The 23348-nt window shown below is 41.4% G+C and overlaps 1 protein-coding gene and 1 long non-coding RNA gene across 7 annotated transcripts in view; one reads left to right on the top strand and one right to left on the bottom strand.

Annotated features, from left to right (window-relative positions):
- Window positions 1–23348, bottom strand: part of LEF1 (lymphoid enhancer binding factor 1) — a 117720-nt gene that overhangs the window by 3875 nt on the left and 90497 nt on the right. For 2 of the 6 annotated variants that reach the window (XM_038581938.1, XM_038581942.1), the window contains exons 6-11: window positions 23190–23273; window positions 20930–21052; window positions 19770–19932; window positions 14813–14920; window positions 9716–9764; window positions 9028–9068 (exon numbers count right to left, since the gene is read on the bottom strand). In XM_038581938.1, the coding sequence (XP_038437866.1) occupies window positions 9034–9068; window positions 9716–9764; window positions 14813–14920; window positions 19770–19932; window positions 20930–21052; window positions 23190–23273 (562 nt within the window). In that variant the 3' untranslated portion in view covers window positions 9028–9033. The remainder of the gene's footprint in view (window positions 1–9027; window positions 9069–9715; window positions 9765–14812; window positions 14921–19769; window positions 19933–20929; window positions 21053–23189; window positions 23274–23348) is intronic. The other 4 variants (XM_038581937.1, XM_038581941.1, XM_038581940.1 and 1 more) reach the window with 3 other exon arrangements.
- Window positions 9500–19009, top strand: LOC111093692. The gene is made up of 5 exons (XR_005382708.1): window positions 9500–9843; window positions 11283–11390; window positions 11856–11918; window positions 14316–14475; window positions 18438–19009. It is a non-coding gene; the product is annotated as an uncharacterized LOC111093692 (long non-coding RNA).

Below are 23348 nucleotides of genomic sequence, written 5' to 3'. Positions count from 1 at the left end.
ATAGAGCTAGTCTGGCCATGGCACTGTACAGGACACTGAGGCACAAGGTTGTTGAATGATTGGTCCCAGGGGGCCCCTCCAGAGTACAAGCCTCCTGGTTCCAGGTGGGTCTCAGCCTCATGACTTCCCTCGTGACTTTGAGGTGGCCCTGTCTGCCAGCTGGTGAAGGAGAAGGAAGAAAAAGCGTCCGCTGGGCACTGATGCACCAGGCACTGGGACACGTACTCTGCGTGTGCAAGGTCTCATCATCACAACAGCTCCCCAAATTTCTGTTTACAAATAAGGAATGGGGGCTGTGTGGGGATAAACAACTGGCCTAAGGTCACTCAACCTGTAGGTGGCAGGATGCGAGTTTGAGTCCTAAACATATATTCTCGGGCAGCCCAGGTGGCTCGGAGGTTTAGCGCCTCAAAACATCATTTTAGTTCTATAAATTGAAGTACTTCAGGAAAACAATAACTATGTAGACCCACCTCATCCACCCATCTCCAAATTCTTTATCCAATTCACATTTCTCTGTACATTTTCTTACACCAAAGATGCTAACTTCGCCTTCTAAAAATGAAGTAACAGGATCGGCGCATCCTTTTCAAAACATTTTCCCTGTTAAACACCTGTGCGTGTGTGCATGTGTCTATGTGGCAGAGGCGGGCAACAGTACACCGTGGGGTCACAGCAGGGCTCCGAGGACAGTCCTACGCTCGGTTTGACACTGACTCCAGCATACCACCAGGGTTATCTTGGGCAAGTTACCTGGATCTACCCAACCCCAGTTTCCTTATCTGTAAAATAGGAATAATTAGTTCCCACCCTTCATAAAGTGTGTTGAGGGGGGGAAAAGGAGATCACGTGTGTGGTGAGCTTGGGGAGTATCTGGCATCTGAAGGGCAAAATAAAGTTTCGTTACTGCAGCAGGTGGAGACTGGGAGTTAAGAGACGGAGCCAGGTTTGAACCTGACCCTGCTGCACAGCAGCCATGTGGTCCTGGACAAGTTACTGGTGTTTTCTCATCCCCCATACAGGCCAGAGGTTTACTCTGCCCAGGGCTGCCCCAAGAGCAGCATGAGGCACCCCAAGCAGAGGTGTCTACTGGAGCACCCAGGACACAGTATGTGATCCAGAAATGTCCATTCCATTTCTGCTATTCCACCCTCAACATGTTTAGGGTAGTAAGCAAGTTTCATGCCATTAATTCTGCAAAATCTTTCTTATGAAATATGTCTCTTAAGAGCCAGAGTATCTCCAGAAACCGAGAAAAGTAATCCCAAAATAGCAGCAAAAAAGATTTGTTATATTCTCAAAGAACACACCTAAAGTTGTAGAAAATTTCAGGTTAGTATGAATTAAAATTCAGGCAAAAAGGCGAGCAGTATTGTCTTTCTGAAATGCTCTAGTTTTTCTCTCATTCTGGCAAAAAGAACAAAGCTCACGGACGGTTTTAAACAGGACCACCGGGCAGCCCTGGTGGCGCAGCGGTTTAGCGCCGCCTGCGGCCTGGGGAGTGATCCTGGAGACCCGGGATCGAGTCCCACATCGGGCTCCCTGCATGGAGCCTGCTTCTCCCTCTGCCTGTGTCTCTGCCTCTCTCTTGCTCTCTCTGAATGAATAAATAAATAAATCTTAAAAAAAAATAAAAATAAACAGGACCACCTAAATCATCTGGATCTCAGTTAACTGGCAGCCTCGGCTCTAAAGAATACAGCTGAGAGGAAAAAAAGCCTCAAGCTATCACCATGCTATCAACAAATCCGCGCACAAAACCAACACCTGTCACCCTGCCTTGTAAGAGTACCCCCCATATACCAACTCAAGAGCATTTACATTTAACTTATAAATTCTTCAAATAAGTTTCTTTTCCTGGTTTCTGAATCCACACAACAGAGCAGAGGAACACATTAGGGGAGGGCAGAGTCCCAGACAAAAAAAGGAAGACGCAGAAATTATAAAGAGCAGATTTCTTAAAATCCCGCATTATTTGTGGTCATTTAGCATCATGGTAAACAGCACCAATTCCTTGTTAGCACATACTATATGCATTGTAGAATAACAGCATCAAGTATTAAGATATGTTTAATTTCCATGCACTCTGTTAAAAGAGATAGAGGTTGCACTCAAGACTTAAATAAATTACAGGTTTTGATACTTACAGAAGTAAACCTAGAGTTCTCTGGGAAACCATTCTCCAAAAGGGCTCATTTCCTCAACAGTTCCAGATGGCTCAGTGAGAAAAACATTCTTTTTAAACCAAATTTGTCCAAAATAATTTTCTGACTCTATAAACTATTCTTAAGTGCATTGATCTTAATTCAATTTCATGTTCTTTCATGAACAATACTAAATATCACATGTCTCAAGAGGGTTTAAATGAGCCTCTCCCTCTCCTATTATTTGTTAATGGCACATGATCAACCCTGGTAGCCAAGGGTCCAGTTCCCTGTTTTGGTTTCCCAAGGCAACTTCAACACAATTCTAGCTCTTTTGACCATTAAAGAGCAGAAAGGGATGGACAGAAAGGACACTGAAGCACAGGAGAGATTTTAAAAGCTTTCACCTGTGTCCTCTCTGGGGCACGGCCGGCTGGATCCGATCAACCTGTCTGCCGACCTAGCAGACCCCAGCCAGCTGCTTACTGGTGAGCTGTAGCGGACACCTTGTCGGGTTGCTGCCTCGCTCCTCTCTTGATTGTCCAGACTCCCAACATACCCACAACGAGAGCACAGTGCGTCAACGGCAATATTGTACGGTGTGACCGTCCCCTGTGGCCACAGCTGATTACAGACTGAGAAGTCCGACTCCTGCTGGGCTGACCGAGGTCCCTTCCCTGGAATTTGAATCCTTTCTTTAGGAGACTGACACTAACAATGTGTAAGCTTAGGAGTTCTGGATATGGGGACCAAAGAACTGAGAAAGTCATCAACAGAAGGGAGAAGGAGGCAATTTTTCAGGGACAGAGGTAAGAGCAGGAAAAGGCCATCTTCCAGTCCTCTCCTTGGGTCATGTGTACTGTTGTCTTTGGCTCCCACAAGATGCTCCTGCAGCCTTAAGATGGACTTCCCCATTCTCCTTAATTCCAACATAGGCCGTCTCTTTCTTGACATCAAAGGATCCCATCATATGAGTCAGCATAAAGTGCCCTGGAGAATGGTCAAAATTTGAAAACCTGCATTCCACACACCAATTAGTCTAGCCACACAGTGTCCCGTGCAGCCAACTCTCTTTAGGACAATGTGCCCAAGCCTGCCCTTTCTGCCAGACATCTGGATTTTCCTTCCTGAATGTTCTTACTCTGGAGTTCCTAGTAAGAGAAGTAATCAAGTGTCCTTGCCTTGCAAATCCTCTACAAGGTTTCTAAGAATCTGGACAAGTTTAGCAGGAATTTGTGGACAAGCCTACGAAGAACGAAATCCAGAGAATGCCACCGCCTCAGAGAAGATGCCATGCAGGAGCCTTTCCGGGCCACCACAATCTCCATTTGCCAGGAGAGCAACCTGCTGACCCTGAAAAGACAAGTGCCACACTAAATGGCACACCAGCAGCCACATGGCAAAATGCCAGGCAGGAGCCCCCCCCAACCCCCCCGCCACACTGGGCTGGGCCCATTACCGGGGAGCAGGGTGCCGCCTGGGGCCCAATGGAGGCAGCAGAGTCCTGCCCTGCCACTGCTGCTGTGTCCTAGGGGTCTTGCTAATTCCCAGACCTCCAGACCTCAGCCCCTAGCCCCCACACACTCCTGCTTGCCTAGTAACAGTTCTAAGGGTTTGACCAAAAGATGAAAAATGGAAAGCAGGATGCCATCTTTTCACTTTCCCATTTTCAAAGTCTTAATTTTTGAGACTTTGGACAAGGCTAAGATGCCCTTGTTTCTGACTTTATTATTTTGTAAGAGCTTGTCTTTGCTTTCCAACAGACATGGCAACCAGAAACAAGTACCCAGAGGCTTACTGATACCTAATGACTACATCTGCTCTCGTGGCACAGGATTCGGAGCAAAGATGAGGCAGAAGCAGCAAACTCACCAGGCTGAGCATCAGAAACTGTATGAAATGGTTTTTTTCACTGAGGCCAGTGAACACAGACCGCCCCCTGACTCCACTGGGGCACGGGCTCCAGATGACCTTCTCCAGGCTTCAGGGCCACGGCCAGTCCTGAAGTGGCTCCAGCCCCATTCTAAAGTTCTGCAGTGATGCTGCATATGCTCCAGGGGCCCCAGGGCCCCAGGCCTTAATTACTAGCTCATCAGGCTCCCCAACATCACCCTGAAATGGGAAGCTAAAGACAGTTTTTCAGAAGATGTGAATCCAAGCACGGCGTATTGAACTATTGTGTTCTATACTTCACACACCTCTTGGCCTCAGGGAAATAAAGGCTGAAGTAAAAAATACATTTTAATTTCTCAGTTTAGCAAGTATACAAGGCAGAGATCACACCAAAGTCAGAAACCTAAAACCTATGTTTTTGCGAGTATGCTTGTATGTGGGTGCCAGTGTGTATCTATTTAACCAAAGGTTTTTTTTGTTTTTTGTTTTGGTTTTTTTTTTAGATAGCTCGTTTTTTCTTTTAAACTAGCTCTTTGATGTTATATAATCCAAAAGCTAAGGATGAATTTGGCTTTCTTGCAAGACTGCACAGCTTGGGAATCATGTCTAACCTGAAAGAATGTCTTTTATGGAGCCCATTTCTGATTATCCTAAAAGTTGAGACTAGGTTAATGCTCATTTGTTTCAACCTGATTCCACCAGAGTGGATACATTTATAAAGCGCTGAAGCAGAAACATAGGGAGAGATGGGAACACAGCTGGGTGTATGAGGAACTCTTAACAGGCTAGTTTCTATGTTGGGCTGCATGAGGCACCTGTAATGGTATTTCCCACCAAAATATGAAAGCATTAGATGAAACATACATCTCTTAAGAATCAGAAATACAAGTTTTGAGAGAGCTTTTTTTGTTCACTGAGGAGAGCCTTTCCTTTTTAAGTGGGGGTATATTCCTTACTGTGACTAGTTCAGAGGAATGAGAGTTCCCTAGCCTTTGTGCTACATGCATGGCCATCTGAGCTCAAAGATCTAACTGAACAGGACTTTTCTTTTAGGACACCAAGACAGTGCTAAGTTTCATTGTGTACATAAGAGAAACTCTCAAAAACTCTCTTCTTGTTGGAGTCACGGTCTCTTCCCCTCCTGGGCATTTGGTTCCATTAGCTCTACCTCACTGACTGGGAGATGGAGAGGGATTTAGCTAATACTCAGCAACTTCCCTGCGGAACTGAAACCAGTCAAGGGAGATTTCACTCCCCATTGTTGGCAGGATCAGCTCTAATCAAACATCTTATCTGTTGTTGGCTTCTCAGGTGAAGCCAGCACTTGTGTGGCTGTAGTCTGTCAAACAAGGAGCCATATGCTGACACATGAGTGGAGTATCAAATCCCCAAACTACAGGCAATGCTTCTGAGGCATCTGCCCTGGTGGAAGAGTAGGAGGCAGGAGATGACCTATTTAAGAGCTGAAAAATAGCCATACTGTCTTTATGTCATTTTCAAGACCATACAGGTGCTTTAATAGTTCTACAGAACCACTCACAGAATGAGGACTACACATCAGTAAATATAAAAGAGACCTGAGTCTCTCTGACAACACTGGGAGGCAGTGCAGACCACGGAAGAGCAAAGCGGCCGGGAAGTAGGGCCACAGATGGGTATCTCAGAGGCCTTAGGACCCAGCGCTTTCACTGCAGTGAGGAACTGAGGAACCGGAGGTCTGCAGCTTTAAAGGACCTACCCCAGGCCATTCACGGTTGGGGAAGGGGGCCTGAGAATCTGGGTGGCCTCATTCCCAGCCTAAGCGCTTTCCACAGCGTGATGCTTGGTTCCCCATGTCTTTCATTTCTCTGCCACTGCTATGTTCCAGAACCAGACACAGAATACCCTCCATTTTTCAGGGATAACTGGTCATTACCAATGACCAGTTCACCTTCTCAGAAGAGCCTTTCCTGACCATCCCATCTAAAGCAGACCCCAAAGTCGGGCCCTGTTTTATTTTTATTATAGCATTCGTATGTTCCTGTTTATGTAATAACTGCCCTCAGCCACATAAGCACTACAAGAGCAGGGACTTTTTTTGCCTCATTCAACACTGTATTTCCAGGTCTTACACTGCTATCTGGCATCTGTTAGGTGCTCAGTAAGTGCTAAACAATGACTAAAGTCAACTACTGTATGAACAGAAGTTTCTGAAATCCCAAAACAAAGGGGAGAGGAAACTGGCAGGAATAGTATCATTCCTAAATCACTGAAATTTTTATGAATGTGAATCGGAGCTCCTCTCTGCCGTTCTTATCAAATGACCGCCAGTGCTGCTCTCTGAAAGGAGGCCAATGACTTCAAAGGCTGCAGGACCAGCCCAGCAATGATAGCAGCAGAAAAGCCACGGACTCTGATAAAGTGAAGGAAACCAATCAATCAACTGGAGCAGCTGTTGAGAAGGGGCTGGGGTGGGTGCAGGAGAAGGCACTTTGTTTTTCTGGGATAGGGCAGAAGGAACAACTTTTTTTTTAAGATTTTATTTATCTATTCCTGAGAGACACAGAGAGAGGCAGAGACACAAGCAGAGGGAAAACCAGGGCTCCCTGTGGGGAGCCTGATGCAGGACTTGATCACAGGACCCCGGGATCACCACCTGAGCCAAAGGCTCAACCACTGAGCCACCCAGGTGTCCTGGACCACCTTAACTTTTAGAAAAAATACGTAAGTGTCAAGAAAGCACAGTGACAGCTCTGACATTAAAAAAAGATGTTTGGGATACATTCTAGGACAAAAACATTCTCTGCCTAATCTTCTAGTCTAGAATATTATATCATGTTGATCATTAAGGACACAAACCAAACAGCAAACTCTGAAGTATAGAAACAGATTTTTGTATGGTCTTCAACAGAAATAGTGTTAAAGATTTTGGGGCAAACAAGATGGAGCAAATCAGCAAATGCCGGTCCTCAGCACACTACACTTGTGAGGGTTTTTCATTTAGAAGCAGAGTGTGGAACAGCTGCTGTCCATACCTAGGTATTCAGTAATTAAAAGGACAACATTCTTTCAAAAAAGAATGCAAACATCAAGTACAAAAGCATGAGTATGTGCTTGCTACTAGAGTTACTTCTACTATGCTTCAGGGCCTGTGATCGTCTTCTCCATGCTCCTAATGACCAAGCCACGAGGCCAGCTGAAAAGAGGTCTGCCAGTAATAGCCATTATATTGAATTAAACACGGACATCATCTGTGATACCGTTTTTCAGGTATTGTTCGGCCATCTATGTGAAGGGGGCATCCTCTGTTCAGTCAGAGAAAAGGCTGCCACTCAGTTTGGAAGAATTTTGAGGTCATAAAATTGTGGCAATGGCATTTTGAAGAACCTGGGCAATCTGAATAAAGGTCAAGAAAGCTTCACAGAGAATAGAACTAAGTTAGGTCTCAGTGAGGGGTGGGGGGAAGGAGGAAGGCATATATGATACACGAACAACCATGGGTGGTGCGTGTCATTCCTGTTTCACAGTTGAGGAAAAGTCAAGAGGGAAAAGCTCAAATAGATTGCTCAGGCAAACATCTGATGGAAAATTCCTACCTATCTGGTACCAAAATTGTCGACAGGCTTCTTCGGGAAAGTCCACTGAAATTTCAGCACCAAAATGAAACTGTAAAAGATTAAGTGAGGGTCATCTGGTTCTAGTCAAGAACTAAATAATCTGTAGGCTACTGCTCTCTCCTGAGAAACACTGCAGATCTATCCCTTCCTTCCTCCGCAGTGGAAATGGGCTTTGCAAGCACAGGGACAGCATGTGCCTTGGCTATGGTGTGTATTAGGGAACCACTAGTCATCTTGTTTGGACTGAGCACAGGACTCAAAAGGGCTAGGATAGAGGTGAGCAAGAGAGACGGAAGGGAGAACCCAGGAGTGGGTACAGGTAGACACAATAAGTGGTTTACACTTTATTTTCCAGACAACAAAAAGCACTGACTATTTGTACGTGGGGAAGTGGCACAATCACTTTGTGTTTTAGCAAATCCCTCTGGGGGCAACATGGAGGATCAATTGGCAGGAAAGAAGCCTGGAGGTGGGAAAATTATCCAAAGGCTATTCCAATAATCCAGACAGAAAGTTTGCACCCCTGAGCAGGGGTTGTGGCCGTGATGAGTGGAAGAGGAAAGACTCCATCAACACAGGCCCGAAGGACAGACCTGGTGGGACCTGGATGTAGGCTGCTGGAGAGGGAGCAGAGTCAACGGTAGCTCCTTTGTCACTGGGAAATATGTCAATGTCAATGCACTGTGAATTCAAAGCTGAGCAAAACTAAGTTGATTTATAAAGAGAGGTTTCCACCCATCTGGTCAAAAATATGGTCACTACAGTAAACAACAACTACACATTGCCTATAAATACTTGACAGGGATCTAGCAATGGTTACCAAGTCAGAAAAGTGCCTGATAGCAGAATACAGTCAATCAAGTCCCCATGCTGCATTTTTAAATAATAGAAAAAAATACATAAAGCTGCTCTTCCTCACTAGAACTCTATTACTTTTAAGTATCTCTGTATCATCTCATCTGAGAAGTCTCTACAGAGCAAAAACTTCCAAATCCTGGGCTGCAATGGTCTGGGCACCTTATGTGTAGCCCTGGGCTTGCAGAGTTAAGAGGGCATTTTGCTTGCTTGCCAGTTTTGTCGTTTGTTTCTTCAGCAGGCTGATTTACCACTGGTCAGTAAGGAATGGCTGAGAAGAGTTAGGGGAAAGGGAATCAAGAAAAATTAAAGGGGCAAAAGAGGAAGAAAAGAAGAGAGAAATGCATACTCATACTATATTGCAAAAACATAGCCGGTATAAAAACCATCCGATTTTCCTAAAGCACTAATTTGATTTTGTTGGAGTTTCCTCTTTAAAAGGTCAGTGTTGGATGCATCAGCATGAGCAAGAAGGTTCACAAGCAAGTGGCCTCTGTTTATAACTAGTGTCAGCAGTAGGACCAGAGAGTCGTTCTTACCATGTTTCAGATGTAGGCAGCTGTCATTCTTGGACCTGTACCTGCAGAAAATTGTGTCTTTAACAAATTTTTATTGAAGAGGTTTTTGTACATTTGTAGTAGTACAAATACGTAGTAGCTACAACATCATGTGGACTTGTTTGCTTTACTTTTTATGGTTCTTATACCAGCCATTTTTATTTGTGCAGTACAAGTAGTGGCCTTACATTTAATGAAAGAAAAAGGGGAAATAAATAGGACCTCACTGGTTGATGCCTTGAATTAATGTCCAGGAAAGATAAATCCTATCGTCATGTTTTCTATTTTCAGAATACCCAAGCCACAGAAAAGATTCTCTAGGACACATAAGGTAGTATATTATAAAATCAGAATAAAAATTGTTATTGTGAAGAGTTGTACAAATAGAAACATAGCAGAAGTATTAAAGAGGATATAGACAATGAAAGCAAAAGCCACCAGTTAACAACCAGGATTTGGGAAAGGAGCATTTATAGACATACCTTCACATAGTCACATTTAAAAGAAAGGTCTTTAAAACATTTTTAAAGAATTTCAGGAAGGAAAGCAGAGTTTAAAAAAAACCACAGGTTACAGCTGCAGAATAAAGCAGTGTCTAGAAGATGCAGACTACCTTAAAAGGTGTTTGTCATAAGCAGGAGAATTGACTGGAAAGTTACATGGAGCCTACCTGATGTTGATTCCTGGAGTTTCTCTCTCTTCCTCTTCTTTTTCTTACCCTGGAAGAAGATGGGTATATGGTCATGTTACAGACTGGACTATGAACACATGGATGGATATGATACTAAAGTACAAAAGGTAGGCAGTCAACAAAGAGACAGAGGTGCTCCCACTCTTTCTCTCTCTCTTTGCCATCTATACCTAGCAACAGCGAGGGAAAAGTTCTTACCTCTTTGTGACCTTTGTCTCTACAGCTTCATAATTTAATATCTGTATTGACAATGGAGGTGGTTTTCCATATACATACAAGGGTAATGATGTCCCAGGGCTGTGGCCACAGACTCCCACTCAAGGAAAGCCCACTTACAGAGACAGTCTATTATCAACTACCACACTTAGAACCCACTTCTGGTAGTGTTCATGATAAATCCTTACTGTGAATTCCACCATGTAATTAAAAATTCACGACATGAGCTAAAGAACCTTAGCCCCTATGGCACAGGCATGATGGCAATCAAGGAGAGTGGCAGAAAGGTAATACTGAACCTGAGAAAATGAAAGGTAATTTCAAAGACATTTCTGGTAAATTCGGACCTTGTTTCCTAAAACAGACATGATAACACAAATATACCTCAAAATCACCTTTGGCACAGATTTACAATTTTAAGTCTCATTTATAGTGGTCTTATTTTCTATCTTCATAATTTCCTCTAAAAAATAGTTGAAATACAGCATAGATACAGCACATATTTGATTTACATGAATAGTAAATAGCTGACCTGGATTAGAACGGTATTTTCAAATAACTATAACAGAACACATATCACATCGAATAGCTGTATTTTATGTCTACTGTAATAGTCACATTAACAAAGAACAAAACATAAAACTGTAAGATTACATTGAACATACTGCGTGAATATATAAAAGTCTATATTTTTATGCACTCCAGGGTAGTTTTTCTTCATGTCACATGACCTGACCATTGAAGCTTTAAAGCTTTGGAAGGTTGACTCAAACTATCCTCCCAAACAGCAGATATTCGTGACCCTGGGAAACAGCATTTCAAAAATAATGGAGTCATCTTTAACACTATTATTAAAAGCACTCTGAGAGGAGGGGACCACACAGAGGGAGAGCATGCTTCTCATGGGCTGCCCCTACCTTCCAAAGCTTCCTTTCAAATGGCATAACTGTGGTTTTCAGAAGACGCTCTGAGGTTGTTTCATGTGTCAGTAACTTCTCACTTTCTCCTCCTTGTTCCCATTTGCCTGTTCAACACTCATCTCAAGTGCCAGCTCTTCCAGGAACTTTCTCAGCCCCACTCAAAGCCCATCCCCTCCGGTCTGGTCTGTCCACACCCTTCCCTCAGGCAGACCTCACCACTAGAACCTAACTCCTCCCAGGTGCTGTAACATGCTGTGTCCCTGAGTCCCTCACCACATGGCCCTTGGCTCCTAAGAGCACCCCGAGCGTCTCAGCACATCTATGCCATTTTGTGCATGCCCAGTATATGTGACTGGCCTGAGGTGTTGGACTGCTAGAGCCTTTGTGAAATAACCTGTGTTATATTCTAGGTATGAACCAGTGTTTCAAGAGAACCAACATTTTATGATAGACAAAGATGACCTAAGTAGTTTGGATGTACTGATGTCAACATACACAAAAAAAATCATCTGTGTGTGGTAAATATAAAAATATTTTTCATTAAAATTATGTATAATACTGAGGTTATTAAGCATTAAATTTAAAATGCTCTAACATTATAAATATCTAGCTGATTTAACCTAAGAAAATATGTGCACTGCTGATTTATGAAACCTTCAGTTATAAAAAATAAAAATTAGAAGAACTGAAGTTATAAAATCTATGATGCCACAGAATAGAGCATTTTAATATTCAATAACTGAGATATATTTAATATAATCTCAATAAGGATAAGGATAACAATCTGACACTAACTGCTAAGATACAAGGCATAAGGCATGTATCTTGTTTAGATTCCATTCCTATGCTGTTATTTTCAGAAGAATCTTTTTAGCTAAAGTGCTATCACTTGATTGGCTTCTGTTTGCCTTAGTCATTAATAGGCTTATATTTATTGTTATAAGAATTGTATGTCACAAAGCTGGGTTTTCCCTTCATTCCAGGGGATCCCACAATCAAGTTATGCAAAACAATTTCTTTTAAAAATCATGCAGAAGAATTTAAAGGTAAATTTACATTATACCGGCTTTCTTTAAAACTACTTTCTTCTCATCTCCCCACATGAAGAAAAGGAGAGAGGGATAGAATATGTGTTTATCTCTTTTTAAAGTTTTATCCTTTACCTAAGATTCAGAAACAGAAACTTCACTCAAAGACATTCAACCAGCAATGCTAAATCTATACAAATTTCACAGCACAGCTCTTCCCTGGGTCAAATCTATCCAGAAGGATGCTAATAATTATTGCCTGGAGAAAAGAAGCACAGCTCAGGGGAGAAAACTCTTGAATTAAAGCAGTCTACTAAAGAAGGCACTGGAAAGACTGTGCTAGTCTGCTATAGAGAAGGCAAACTGCATAGCTTTTGAAAGTCAGGGAGAACCAGGTATAACTTGCAGTTTAGCCACTACATGGCCTTGGACTAATTACTTAACCTGACGACCTCTCCATTTCCCCCATATTGCATTAAAATGCAATAATGCTCTTCATGACCCTAAATTATTATAGGGATTAGAAAAATATCACAGAAAACATTTAAGACAGTTCTTGATGACAGGCATATGGTAGTCATTAAAACAACCAAACAAGAGCTCAGGAGAGTCCAATGAGCTGCCGCTCCTAAGTAACAAACACCATGATTCTTCCTTCCTATGTCATGGTTGTAGCCCAATGTTTTAAGCTTCAAATCCTGACCAGTAGTGACTTTTCGGAAGCATGTTACAGGAAACAAATATGTTCCCAAAATCTTGATGTTCCATTATATGGGATGTCTGACCTCAGACAGGGGGCCCCACAGAACCATCTACAGCAATGGTCACACATTAAATTATATGTTGATTAATGGCTTCAATGTCACCCTTTTTAAAAGGGACAGTTCCACCTAATATTATTAGTTGGCTTTTCTAATGTCGGGCTCACATGGAACGTGAATGATCTTCAAAATTTTTAAATTAGGAGCTTAAATAATCAAAAGTGTTCCCTTCCATAAAATCTAAAACTGAAATATATAATTTATAATACACTTTCTCAGTAATAGTCTTTGCTGTATCAAGACCACGTTAGTAAAATCTTCAAATTCCAAAGTAATAAAATAACAGGCCCTATAAATGGGGTATTTCTGGCCAATTAGTACAATTTAAAAAATAAATACTCCATCTAAATAAAATACATAATAGACATCAAGGTACACTAATATGAAACAATTTTTTAAAATCCAGCTTTAATTAGTCTGTGGCAAAACAGTCAATTTGAATACATTCTTTTTAAGAATTAGATAATATTGTTTTGGAAAGAAATAGGACAGTAAGTACCAAAGAGCTTATATCTTTTAATTCAACAATTCTACTACTGTGAATGTATCCTACAGAAGTAATAGCCCTAAATATAAATAAATAAATAAATAAATAAATAAATAAATAAATAAATAAAAATTGTTATACACAGATCTCTTCATTGTAGGATTGTTTCCAATTGTTAAAAAAAAGGTAATTTAAATATCTAAAAAAGAGGAAAAAATGGTTACATAATTGTGACATTCACTCAAAATACTATAATATAGCCATTAAAGTTGATATATAGGGGCAGCCCGGTTGGCTCAGTGGTTTAGCGCCACCTTCAGCCCAGGGCCTGATCCTGGAGACCTAGGATCGAGTCCCACGTCGGGCTCCCTGCATGGAGCCTGCTTCTCCCTCTGCCTGTGTCTCTGACTCTCTCTCTCTCTCTCTCTCTCTCAATCTGTGTCTATCATGAATAAATAAGTAAAATCTTAAAAAAAAAAGTTGATATATAGAAAAACTATCCCATAACAGAAAAATGCTTATTATATATAAAAGCAAGCATGACACAAAAGTATATGTATACACACACACATACTTATATCCATGTTAAAAAACCAAACACAGAAAAAAATAACTGAAAGATAATATAATTAGTTATTACTACTGTTGCCTTTACATGATGAGATTATGGACTTATTTTGATTTTAAAGATTTATTTGTTTATTTGAGAGCGAGCGAGTGAGCACAGGGGAAGGGCAGAGGGAGAGGAGAGGGAGAATCTCAAGCAGACTCCCTGCTGAGAGCGGAGCCCAGTGGGAGGCTCAATCCTACTACTCTGAGACCATGACCTGAGCTGAAATCAAGAGTTGGCCACTTAACCAACTGGGCCACTCAGGTGCCCCGATATTTTGGGCATTTAAAACAAAATCTTTTTTACCAACATTTTAATGGATTTTTTTGGATTACAGTTTTACCTAAAAAAGTCCATTATATAACTAGAGGAAAAAAAAGTATGACAGCTCGAAGCTTTCTAAATGCAATATATCCTTGAAATCTTTATTATAAAGTTCATTAACTTCCATTACATATACAGTAGTCCTCCCTTATCTGTAACTTTGCTTTCCACAGTTTCAGTAACCTCTGGTCAAGCAGGGTCTGGAAGCAGACAATCCTCCTTCTGACATGGTGTCAGCAGATCAGCAGCAGCCTAATGCAATATCACAATGCCTGCTCAGTCCCCTTACTTCATGTCCTCATGTTACCATCTCACATCATGACAAGGAGAGAGGTGAGTATGGTACAAGAAGAGATTTTGAGAGAGGCAGACTACTTTGACATAACTTTTAGAACAATATATTGTTAACGATTGTTCTATTTTATTGTTGTTAATCACTTACTGTGTCTTTATAAACTTTATCATAGGTATGTATGAAAAGGAGAAAACAGCATATACAGGGTTCAGTACTTTTGGTGGTTTCAGGAATCCTCTGGGGGTACTGAAACATATCCCCAGTGAATAAAGGAGGATGGAGGGAGCTACTGTACTCTAAAACACCTTTCCATCACAAAAGTAACAGACAGAAAAAGTGACAGTACGGAGCTTTTGGTATTCAGAAGGAGCTTACATAATTGTCTCTTGCAGACCAGCCTGGATAGAGCTGCATATGTAGCTGTCTTTCCTTCCGTGCTAATTCATAATATTTGGCCTGCTCTTCACGGGAGAGGGCATGCCACTAAAACAAAAAGAGGAAGGAAAACAAATCAAATGAAAGCAAGCAAAAGAGCAACAATATTATATATTTCATGTTTCAAAGATTAAAGAATTAAAATATTAAGCACTTAAATTCTGATTTATTTTTAAATGGTGGAAGAGCAAGGACTGCGGAAATCCACTTAGAGTCCAGCAGGGAGAGTGAAACTCAAACTTTGGTCTCTATCCTGTTCCTCCCACATCACATGAAACATTCAAGGTGATTAAATATCCAAAGTAAAATATTCTGTTACCCACCCTTTCTCTTTTCCCATATAAATTAGAAAGAACTTTCACTGGGGAGCCTCAACACCCAACTTAGGCCTTGTTCACAGTCTGTACCATATTCTGATATTTGAGACCAAGTACCATTTATTTATGCAAAATGTGATAATTTCCAGATGTCTTTTCCACACAGATGCATCCTCACCTCACATGGACACTCTCCCACCCACTCTGTCATACAGAAGGTCAGAAACCTGCATCCTGTGATCCTGTCTATAAAGCAAGACCTTAAATCAGTCTGTCTTAGCCCCTTTCACCCTATCCTCACACTTGCAAAACACTACTTGTCTAGAGGGAGCACACTGACAGCACTGTCCAATCGTATGTGCACTCTATGGCTACAGTTTTTAGCTTCCTTCTGACAGAAAGCAAGGAGTACTGTCTAGGTTTGTTTTGCCATCTAGAAACTGAGACTGTGGTATCTAATTTGGAGAACGTAATGGCTGACACCTGCGAACTTTCCATTTCCCTTATAATAGCTGACATAATTATGTATCATATACAGCAAGATAGCTAATGTACGCAAGGCATCCATTTGGTAATTTAAGCAGCTTATATTTGGATATTGCTCTGCATATGTTCACACATGACTCGCTCTAGGTGCCCTAGCAGGCAGTTTTCAAGTATTTTCCCCATTTCTTCAATGCTAGGATCTGCCAGTGGAACCTTCCAGGAGAACCTGCTGGGCTCTGGGGAACCAACTAGCCAGAGGGATGGCATGGAGGCGCAGCCACGGGTGGGGCAGGTCTGACCCACACCACACGTACCCACGCTCTGGGTCAGCTCCCACCTGTCCACTCCTCCTGGCCCCAGCTCTAAAGTGCTAGGAGATTCTCTCTCATTCATGGCTGGTCTGCCCTGAATTTAATTTCCCTGTCCAGTTTTAAAAAAATAAGGAAAAGAAAAGAAAGATGTGGCTGAACTGGGGAAAAGATGGAGGAGCGAGGAAGAGAGGCCATGAAAGAGAAAAAGTTCTCCTGGAGGAGGCTCCTGAGGTATGGCTAGGCAGCTTTCCTCAAGAAAAACAAACACCTGCTTGCTCCTGTTTGTTAAAAGACCTGGGACGATCCCAAGAAGAACACTAAAGCACCTTCTGCCACTCCCCACCCTCCCTCTCCGGCCTCCAGCGCAGGAGGTGCCCCAGAGCAGGGCATCGGATTCAGTTCCTCCAAAAGCCCCTGAGATGCCTGGGCCTCTATGTTGGATAGCGCAGATGGCTTATTTTTTTATTGCTTTAGAAGAACAGAGCATTGAGTAGTTAAGAAGCGTGACACACAGCAGGACTTGGGTACGAACCTGAGGGCAAATCAGGAAATAAGCCTTTCTTTTAAGAAATGATGGGGACGTGGGGGGAATGGACACTGGAGAGCTGACAGGGGGAAAAAAACCTGAAAAAAGTTACCTGAGACACAGTTCTTTATACACCAGCAAAGTTAACACAGTTAGTGAAAATAATCTTAAGAAGGAGGCAGGTCTGGGACAGTGGTGTGAGTTTAAACCAGGCTTCTGCCCACCACTGGCCTTCCTAAATCTGGAACAATGACCCAGTACCAGAGACCTACACAGGGTGGACAACAAACTGGACACAGTGGAGAAGATCGGCCTTGATTATTTGTTTGGGGTTTTTTGGGGGGTGGGGGGACAGGGTTGGTGGGTTTTTTTTTTTTTTAAGAAAACACTGATCATTAATATTTACACAGTTCTGGTGTTAAATGTGATTGGCAAGAGGCAAAATGTTACCAAAAAGGAACAAATTGGGAGACAAAAAGGAAAAAAAGTAAAATTACAACTTTTGTAAATTTTTATTCATTTGACTAACGAAATATATTGGCATAATTTTATGTAGTTTATGGCAGCTTTATAACTTGCTGAGAAAACCTGGATTAAATTTTATAAAACTTCTCTCAAAATATGTATGGGGGTTGGGTCTTTTATCCAAACAACCAGTTATTCAGTTAAAACAGAGCATTTAGGTTGACAAAATGATCCCAGTTAACTGAGCAAAATGCAAGGAGAGAAAAAGCAGGCCACAAAGTATTGACTTGAAGTCTCAATCGCTTTTAGTTCCCAAGTATTTCTAATGCACAAAATCTATCCACAAAAAGATCATTTACTAGAGTAAAACAGTAGATAGAACAATGGTATTAAAGCCTTGTAAATGAAAACAGTCCAGTACAAACTAGAAAGATGGCCTTTTTTAATAGGAATTTCTGAAACACAATGGGCTTAAAAAAAACACTTTTGTATCTCTTGTTTACTGAAAAACTGAGTTAATTCTTTTTTTGAAAAAATCAGATTTCATTGTCAACATTTCCAAAGTTGTTGGAAAACATATTAAAAATTCTGACAAATTTGCAACAAATGGGACCTCCTTTAACAGCCTGGAAGGTCTGAAAAGCCTTCTTTTAAAGTAAGATTTGTGCTATTAATTCATATGACTGAATATTTCTTTTTAGAGATACAGTATAGATGAATAAAATAAAAAAGATAAAATGTTCCAGGGTGGATTTAAGGTCTACTTTTAAGAATTCTAATTATTCCAGTATAAAACTTCATGATTTTAAAAGCAGGAACTTTAAAGAACTAGCAAGGACTACTCTGCCAGAGGGAAGTTATGAAAGGAGAGAAAATCTGATCTTAATCAAAGATCTCAGAGACCTATAAATAGAAACAGGTGTCCAAATCAAAGACAGAGAGAGACCCCAAATGAGAACCATCCTTTAGGACACACGCTCTGATCTGGGGATCGTTAAGGAAGCTGAGAAAGTAGCAATTGTTGGAAATGTGCATTAAAAATAGGAAGCATACCTCCGTATCATATCCTAACTTACTCTCTTGAGCAGAAAAATAATTACCACTGCAGAGCCAGGGGACTTTTAACTCAAAAAAGGTAAAGAGTCAAGAGTTCTATATAAACTAGAAAAGAACATCAACCCTTCTTTCCCTCTGGTTTCTTCTTTTAAAGGGTCAGGGGGAATGGTCATCAGCCTTTAAGCTTTTAAGGCAAAGTTCCTCAAAGATGATGGGAATCATTTATCTGCTATGTTCTGGCTTGGAAAATCATTGTAATTATTGTTATTAAGTGTTTAAGAATCCACAGGGAGGGAGGGTATTATACACAGGGCACCAAGAGAGCTATAATCTGCTACCAAATCCTACCCCTGAAACCCTGGTGTCCTGCGGATTGGAAATCACATTTTTATTCTCTCCAACAGGAATCGATAATGCAAGAAAGCTTACTTCTCTCCATCTGTTCACATGGCTTGGAAATCTCCTGCATGTCTTCTATTATGTATGTTGAAGTTTATTAGGTTTGTATCAAACATGGTAAAAATTACCCACAATAGCTAAAACACGATCATTTAAGTTTTACAAAAGCTGTTAGACCTTCCTTGTCTAAATGTTCATTTACAAATCATGAATTTCTTGAGGTTGCAAAAACAAATACATAGGGTCATAATTTAAGTAACTATCACATACATGAAGAGCATCAACAAATTAAAATGAAGCATTTCTAAAATTATAATGTAGTATTAGAAAAACTCCAATCTTTCTTACCATTCTTCATATACCTAATGTTTTAAGACCATTTCAATCCTTATAAAAAGCACCTGGGAAGACTAACTAGCCTTTGGGCTGGTGGCTGGATAAAGAAATCTTACAGCATCTGCCCTAGTTGTAGCCTCGTGCCTGGTATACACAGTAGGTGATCAGAAGAGCATCGTGGAGTGAATAAAAGAAAGAGTGAAAAGAAAAGAGGCAATGCAGACACCATGCACATATTTTAAGACCCAGAGAACAATTTTTCTAGAATAAAGGCTTCTCCAGCCCATATAAATTCTTCCAGTTTCTGAGTAGAACAGATCTTCTACCTTGGAAGGAGTGGCCACCTGTGTTTGCCGGGGTTCTTCCAGAAGCATGGCTGGTACTGCAAAGCCTTTCTATAGTTCCCTAGGTGGGCTAAGCGCTTTCTTGCTTCAGTCATGAGTGCACACACGTCACTCCATTGGGGAGGGTCTACCTCTCTCCACTGATCATGTGGTTAATTTCTACTCATTCAGGTCTCAGCTTAAATACTGTTTTTTTTTTTTTTTTCTGGGAACTTCCCTAGCTCCCTGTTATTCTTTCTCATAGAATCTTACTCTTTACATTCACAGTATTTATCATCATTTTAATTATATATTGGATCATTACCTGTCTAGTGTTTGCATCCTATCACAAAATGTTAAGCTCCACGAAGACAAGGACCTATCTATTTTATTCAGCAATTATTATCTAATGCCTATGAGTACGTGGCACATAAAAGACACCCAATAAGTGTAACAGGGAAAACAGTTAACATTTATATATAGGAGGTTTTGTGTGTGCTAGGTACAATCTAAGTTGTTTACAATGCATTCTATCATTTAATCCTCCTAAATGTTTTTATCCTATCTTTCTGTTACTTCCCAAAGTGGCTGGTGATTATACAGCCACATTCCATAACCACCTTTAACGAAACCGTTCCAAGGTTACCATGAACATTTACATCCCACCCCACTACTTACCCTTCTGCCTAGAATCTGGTTGATAGCTGCACTTTCTTTTAGGGTACACTCAGCTACGACATTCGCTCTCATTTCTTTCATGTATAACATAAAAGCATTCAGAGGCTTCTTAATGTGAGGTCTTTTTGGCTCCTGTTCCTTTCTCTGTTCATGCTGAGGCTTCCTAAAAGGTGGTTGGGATGGTGTTGGGGGAGGGGGGAGGGAAGGATAGGGGAAGGAGGACAAGGGAGGAGAGAAGCAGAGCATCTATTCATGTCACCAGTCAAACTCAAGCCGAGGACAACACTCTAGAAGCTCGACAAGCACCCAGAGCAGAATCACATTAGAAGAACAGCTCATTGGGAGTAAGGATCCTTTGGTTTGAGAAAGTTTACCTTTAGCCATAGAAGTGTTTGACATAAAATGGGCCCTGAGGCTGACTGAGCTTCTTGGTTACCTCAGGAAAGGCTGAACACATAGTATGTATGGTGGTTATTCCTCTTCCAGAACTGAGGCTCTTAACTTTTTGGGTGTAGGGCCCCTTTGAGAAACTAATGAAACTCCAGACTCTCTCCCCTAAACCAATGCGTGTTGGCTTTGCCTGCCCTTGCAGGCGTTTTATGCACTATCATATGCACCCAGCCACCCTGTCCTCCTGTCCAGGTCTACAGACCCTAGATTAAGGAATTCAGGGAAGTTAGTCCTGTTCTCACAGCCTGCGACAACCCTGGCCTCCTGGGCTTGGTTTGCCCCTTTCCTTTGAATTCTGTGCTTCTGAAGCCTGCAGCAGGGTTAAGTGTATGTCAGGAAGGAAATGCATGCAGCCCTCCTGTCTACTTCTCTCAGGTACCATCAGGTGCTCCCCAACAATCAGAACCAATTAAAACCTGGTAGTAAATTGCTTAAGATTATTCAATGCCCACACTGAAGATTACTCCATTTTGGTGAGGTTTGGTGATGTTCCCTTCATCTTTTGAGGTCTATGCTCCTTTCCAATCTTAAAATCAGTGCAGTGAGAATCGAGCTGTTTAAAGTCCTCAGGGGCAGAACTTTCAAGGCAGAGTCACACTGATTTTCATAATAAAAGAGAGGGAGAAAATGTTCAAGAGTAGCAAGAAGAAATTGTGTTTAGATCCTCAGTATCTTAAGGCATTCACAGGTGAAACCAGAGGTGTACTCACACGTGCATTAGATCACTGTCAGTGTGGGGATGCTCCTGTTTGACCTGAGGCGTTACAATAGCTGGATGAGGGATGCCAGTTGTATGGGGACCAGGAGGACCAGGAATCATATGATGGGAAAACCTGAAAGAAGGAAAGAAAAGAAAACATATGTACTAGTGGCTGTTGTAGCAAAAAGAGGAAGAATTCTGAAATAATCCACTAACTTGCTATTGGCTGAGAATGAAAACACATCTTTATACACAAGAGTATTAACTATAAATTTGAGTGGGCCAATAATTAATTTCTCTCTGTATTCAAGCGGAAATATTTATATTTATTCCTTGTAGAACAGAATTTATTTTCAAACTAATAGACATTTTTCCTAGGAAGGCTATAGGTCATTGGATTAAGAAATTTCTTGCAAAGCAGTTTTCAAAGAAACACTTCAGTAAGTGAAATTGCTGGAAGTATAACATTTTATTAGGATTTGGCTTTTTAAATGATTTTTAAATGAAAGCTAAAGACGTCATATTAAAATATCTCTGCCTACATCCTTAAGCAACCTGTCACAATAAGTCTTCTCATACTTGTTGGCTTCTTTATTGATATATGGAGAAAACAACTGAGAAAATAATGGACAGCAGTTTGTTCTTAGTCCCCAATTTAATAAAGCTGCCACCAGCATCATCTAAAATAATCTACACAGAAAGAAAGTACTGTTCGAAAGGCCTAGTCTTATGGAAAACTGGTAATAAAATTAAGGGAAGGATACAGTTCTGCCCCAGGTAAAAAACTACACATCCTAAAGGCTTTTCTCCCGAGTACACTTGGTAGACCATAAAAAAAATCTCAAGTATCCACCACCATACAACACAAAGGAGGGCTACTGCCATGTAAGAAAAATGACTTTCAATAAATGCTTTGGATACATTTGAATATGCTTTAGAAGATTTTGGTTTTCAAACAGTATTGTTTGTTGATTTATTTTTAAGTAGGCTCCACACCCAATGAGGGGCTTGATTTCATGACCTGGAGATCCCAAGGTATGTGCTCTACTGACCGGGCCAACCAGGTGCCCTGCTTTTCAAACTGTTTGAAAGTTAACATTTAGCCAGAACAATATTCTCAGGTCTTTTTATCACAGCCAGCACAATTAACTTCTTCATCTGGGAAGGAAAGAAGGAACTCTGCCTGGATTAGAAACAAATTTTTAGAAATTAAAGAGGCATGGGAAAAATATAAATATTTGAGTAAATGATAATGCTCTGTTGTATACTGTTTGCAAAGATACATGATGCTGGTTACTTGCATGGGAGAACATCCTGTCACCAGACAGTTCTTACAGTGTTACAAGGTGTAAAAATATATTTTGGGGGAAGGATATTAATTTCATTCCCTCCCAACCAGCTAGATTTACAATTTGCTGAGCAAATAAAGGTTTTGTAAAAAGCTGAAATTCACCACAGAAACTGCGGATTTCATACCTACATAATAAAAAAGTGAAGATTCACAACCAGTTACTAGCCCCACAGTTTGACTTCCAGCACAATGATGCTAGTTCCCTCGAATAAGCCACATTGAACACACAGATGATGCACAACAAATGTGTGTGTACATCAAGCACAGGGCACAGACGCCATCCTTTCCAGAAGCAAAAGCATTACACAGAGCAGTGTGGCATGGCAGGTCTCACAGAGCTTCGCTTGAACTAGAACATGTCCACACAGGGCCTGATTCACACACTAGGACACACACCCCGCATGGCCTGCAGCCAATAAGCACCATCCTTTCTCTTCTGACAGCCTTGATTCAGGAAGGCTCTGGACTGTCTGGGCATTTTCAAACACTGTCACATTAAACTGATACAACTTTCCTCAAAGAAAGCAAATTAGAAAACTCAGACCAAACCAGTCTTTATCCGCCCCCTTAACCCACTCCCAGCATATTTTGACTCAAACAAACTCTTCTTAGAAATGTCTGTTTTCGGGGCATTTCACATCCCGCAGTCAGGTGGCAGTGAATTCTTTTGGATGCACAATTTCCGGGGTGTTGCCTGAGTCTACCTGAGGGGTGTGGCTGGTGCTGGTGGGGTGCAGCGTTTGGCTCCTACCCAGGAATCTCTAGGACACCTAGTGTGGGAGCCAGGCACACTGCACAGACAGACGCATGGCTGAGTTATGCACCCTCCTAGCCAACCAAGAGGCAAGCAGAGGCGCACAAAATGCAAGCGCAAGAAGAGCAACTTGTCCTGGGGTGCCCGGTTTCCACCTCTACCTACCTGGACATGGAAGTGTCGACTGACAGTGAGGATGGATAGGGTTGCCTGAATCCTCCCGTGATGGGATATACAGGCTGACCTTGCCTGAGGTCACAGAAGAAAGGAACCCATCAATGAAAAAACACGAGTTACCAACCAGCAATAAGAGTTTGATGAGGC

The sequence above is a fragment of the Canis lupus genome, chromosome 32 (assembly GCF_011100685.1).
Source record: "Canis lupus familiaris isolate Mischka breed German Shepherd chromosome 32, alternate assembly UU_Cfam_GSD_1.0, whole genome shotgun sequence".
Taxonomy (NCBI): domain Eukaryota; kingdom Metazoa; phylum Chordata; class Mammalia; order Carnivora; family Canidae; genus Canis; species Canis lupus.
The sequence above is the reverse complement of the archived record's forward strand: the minus strand, read 5'-3'. Positions and strand labels throughout refer to the sequence as shown.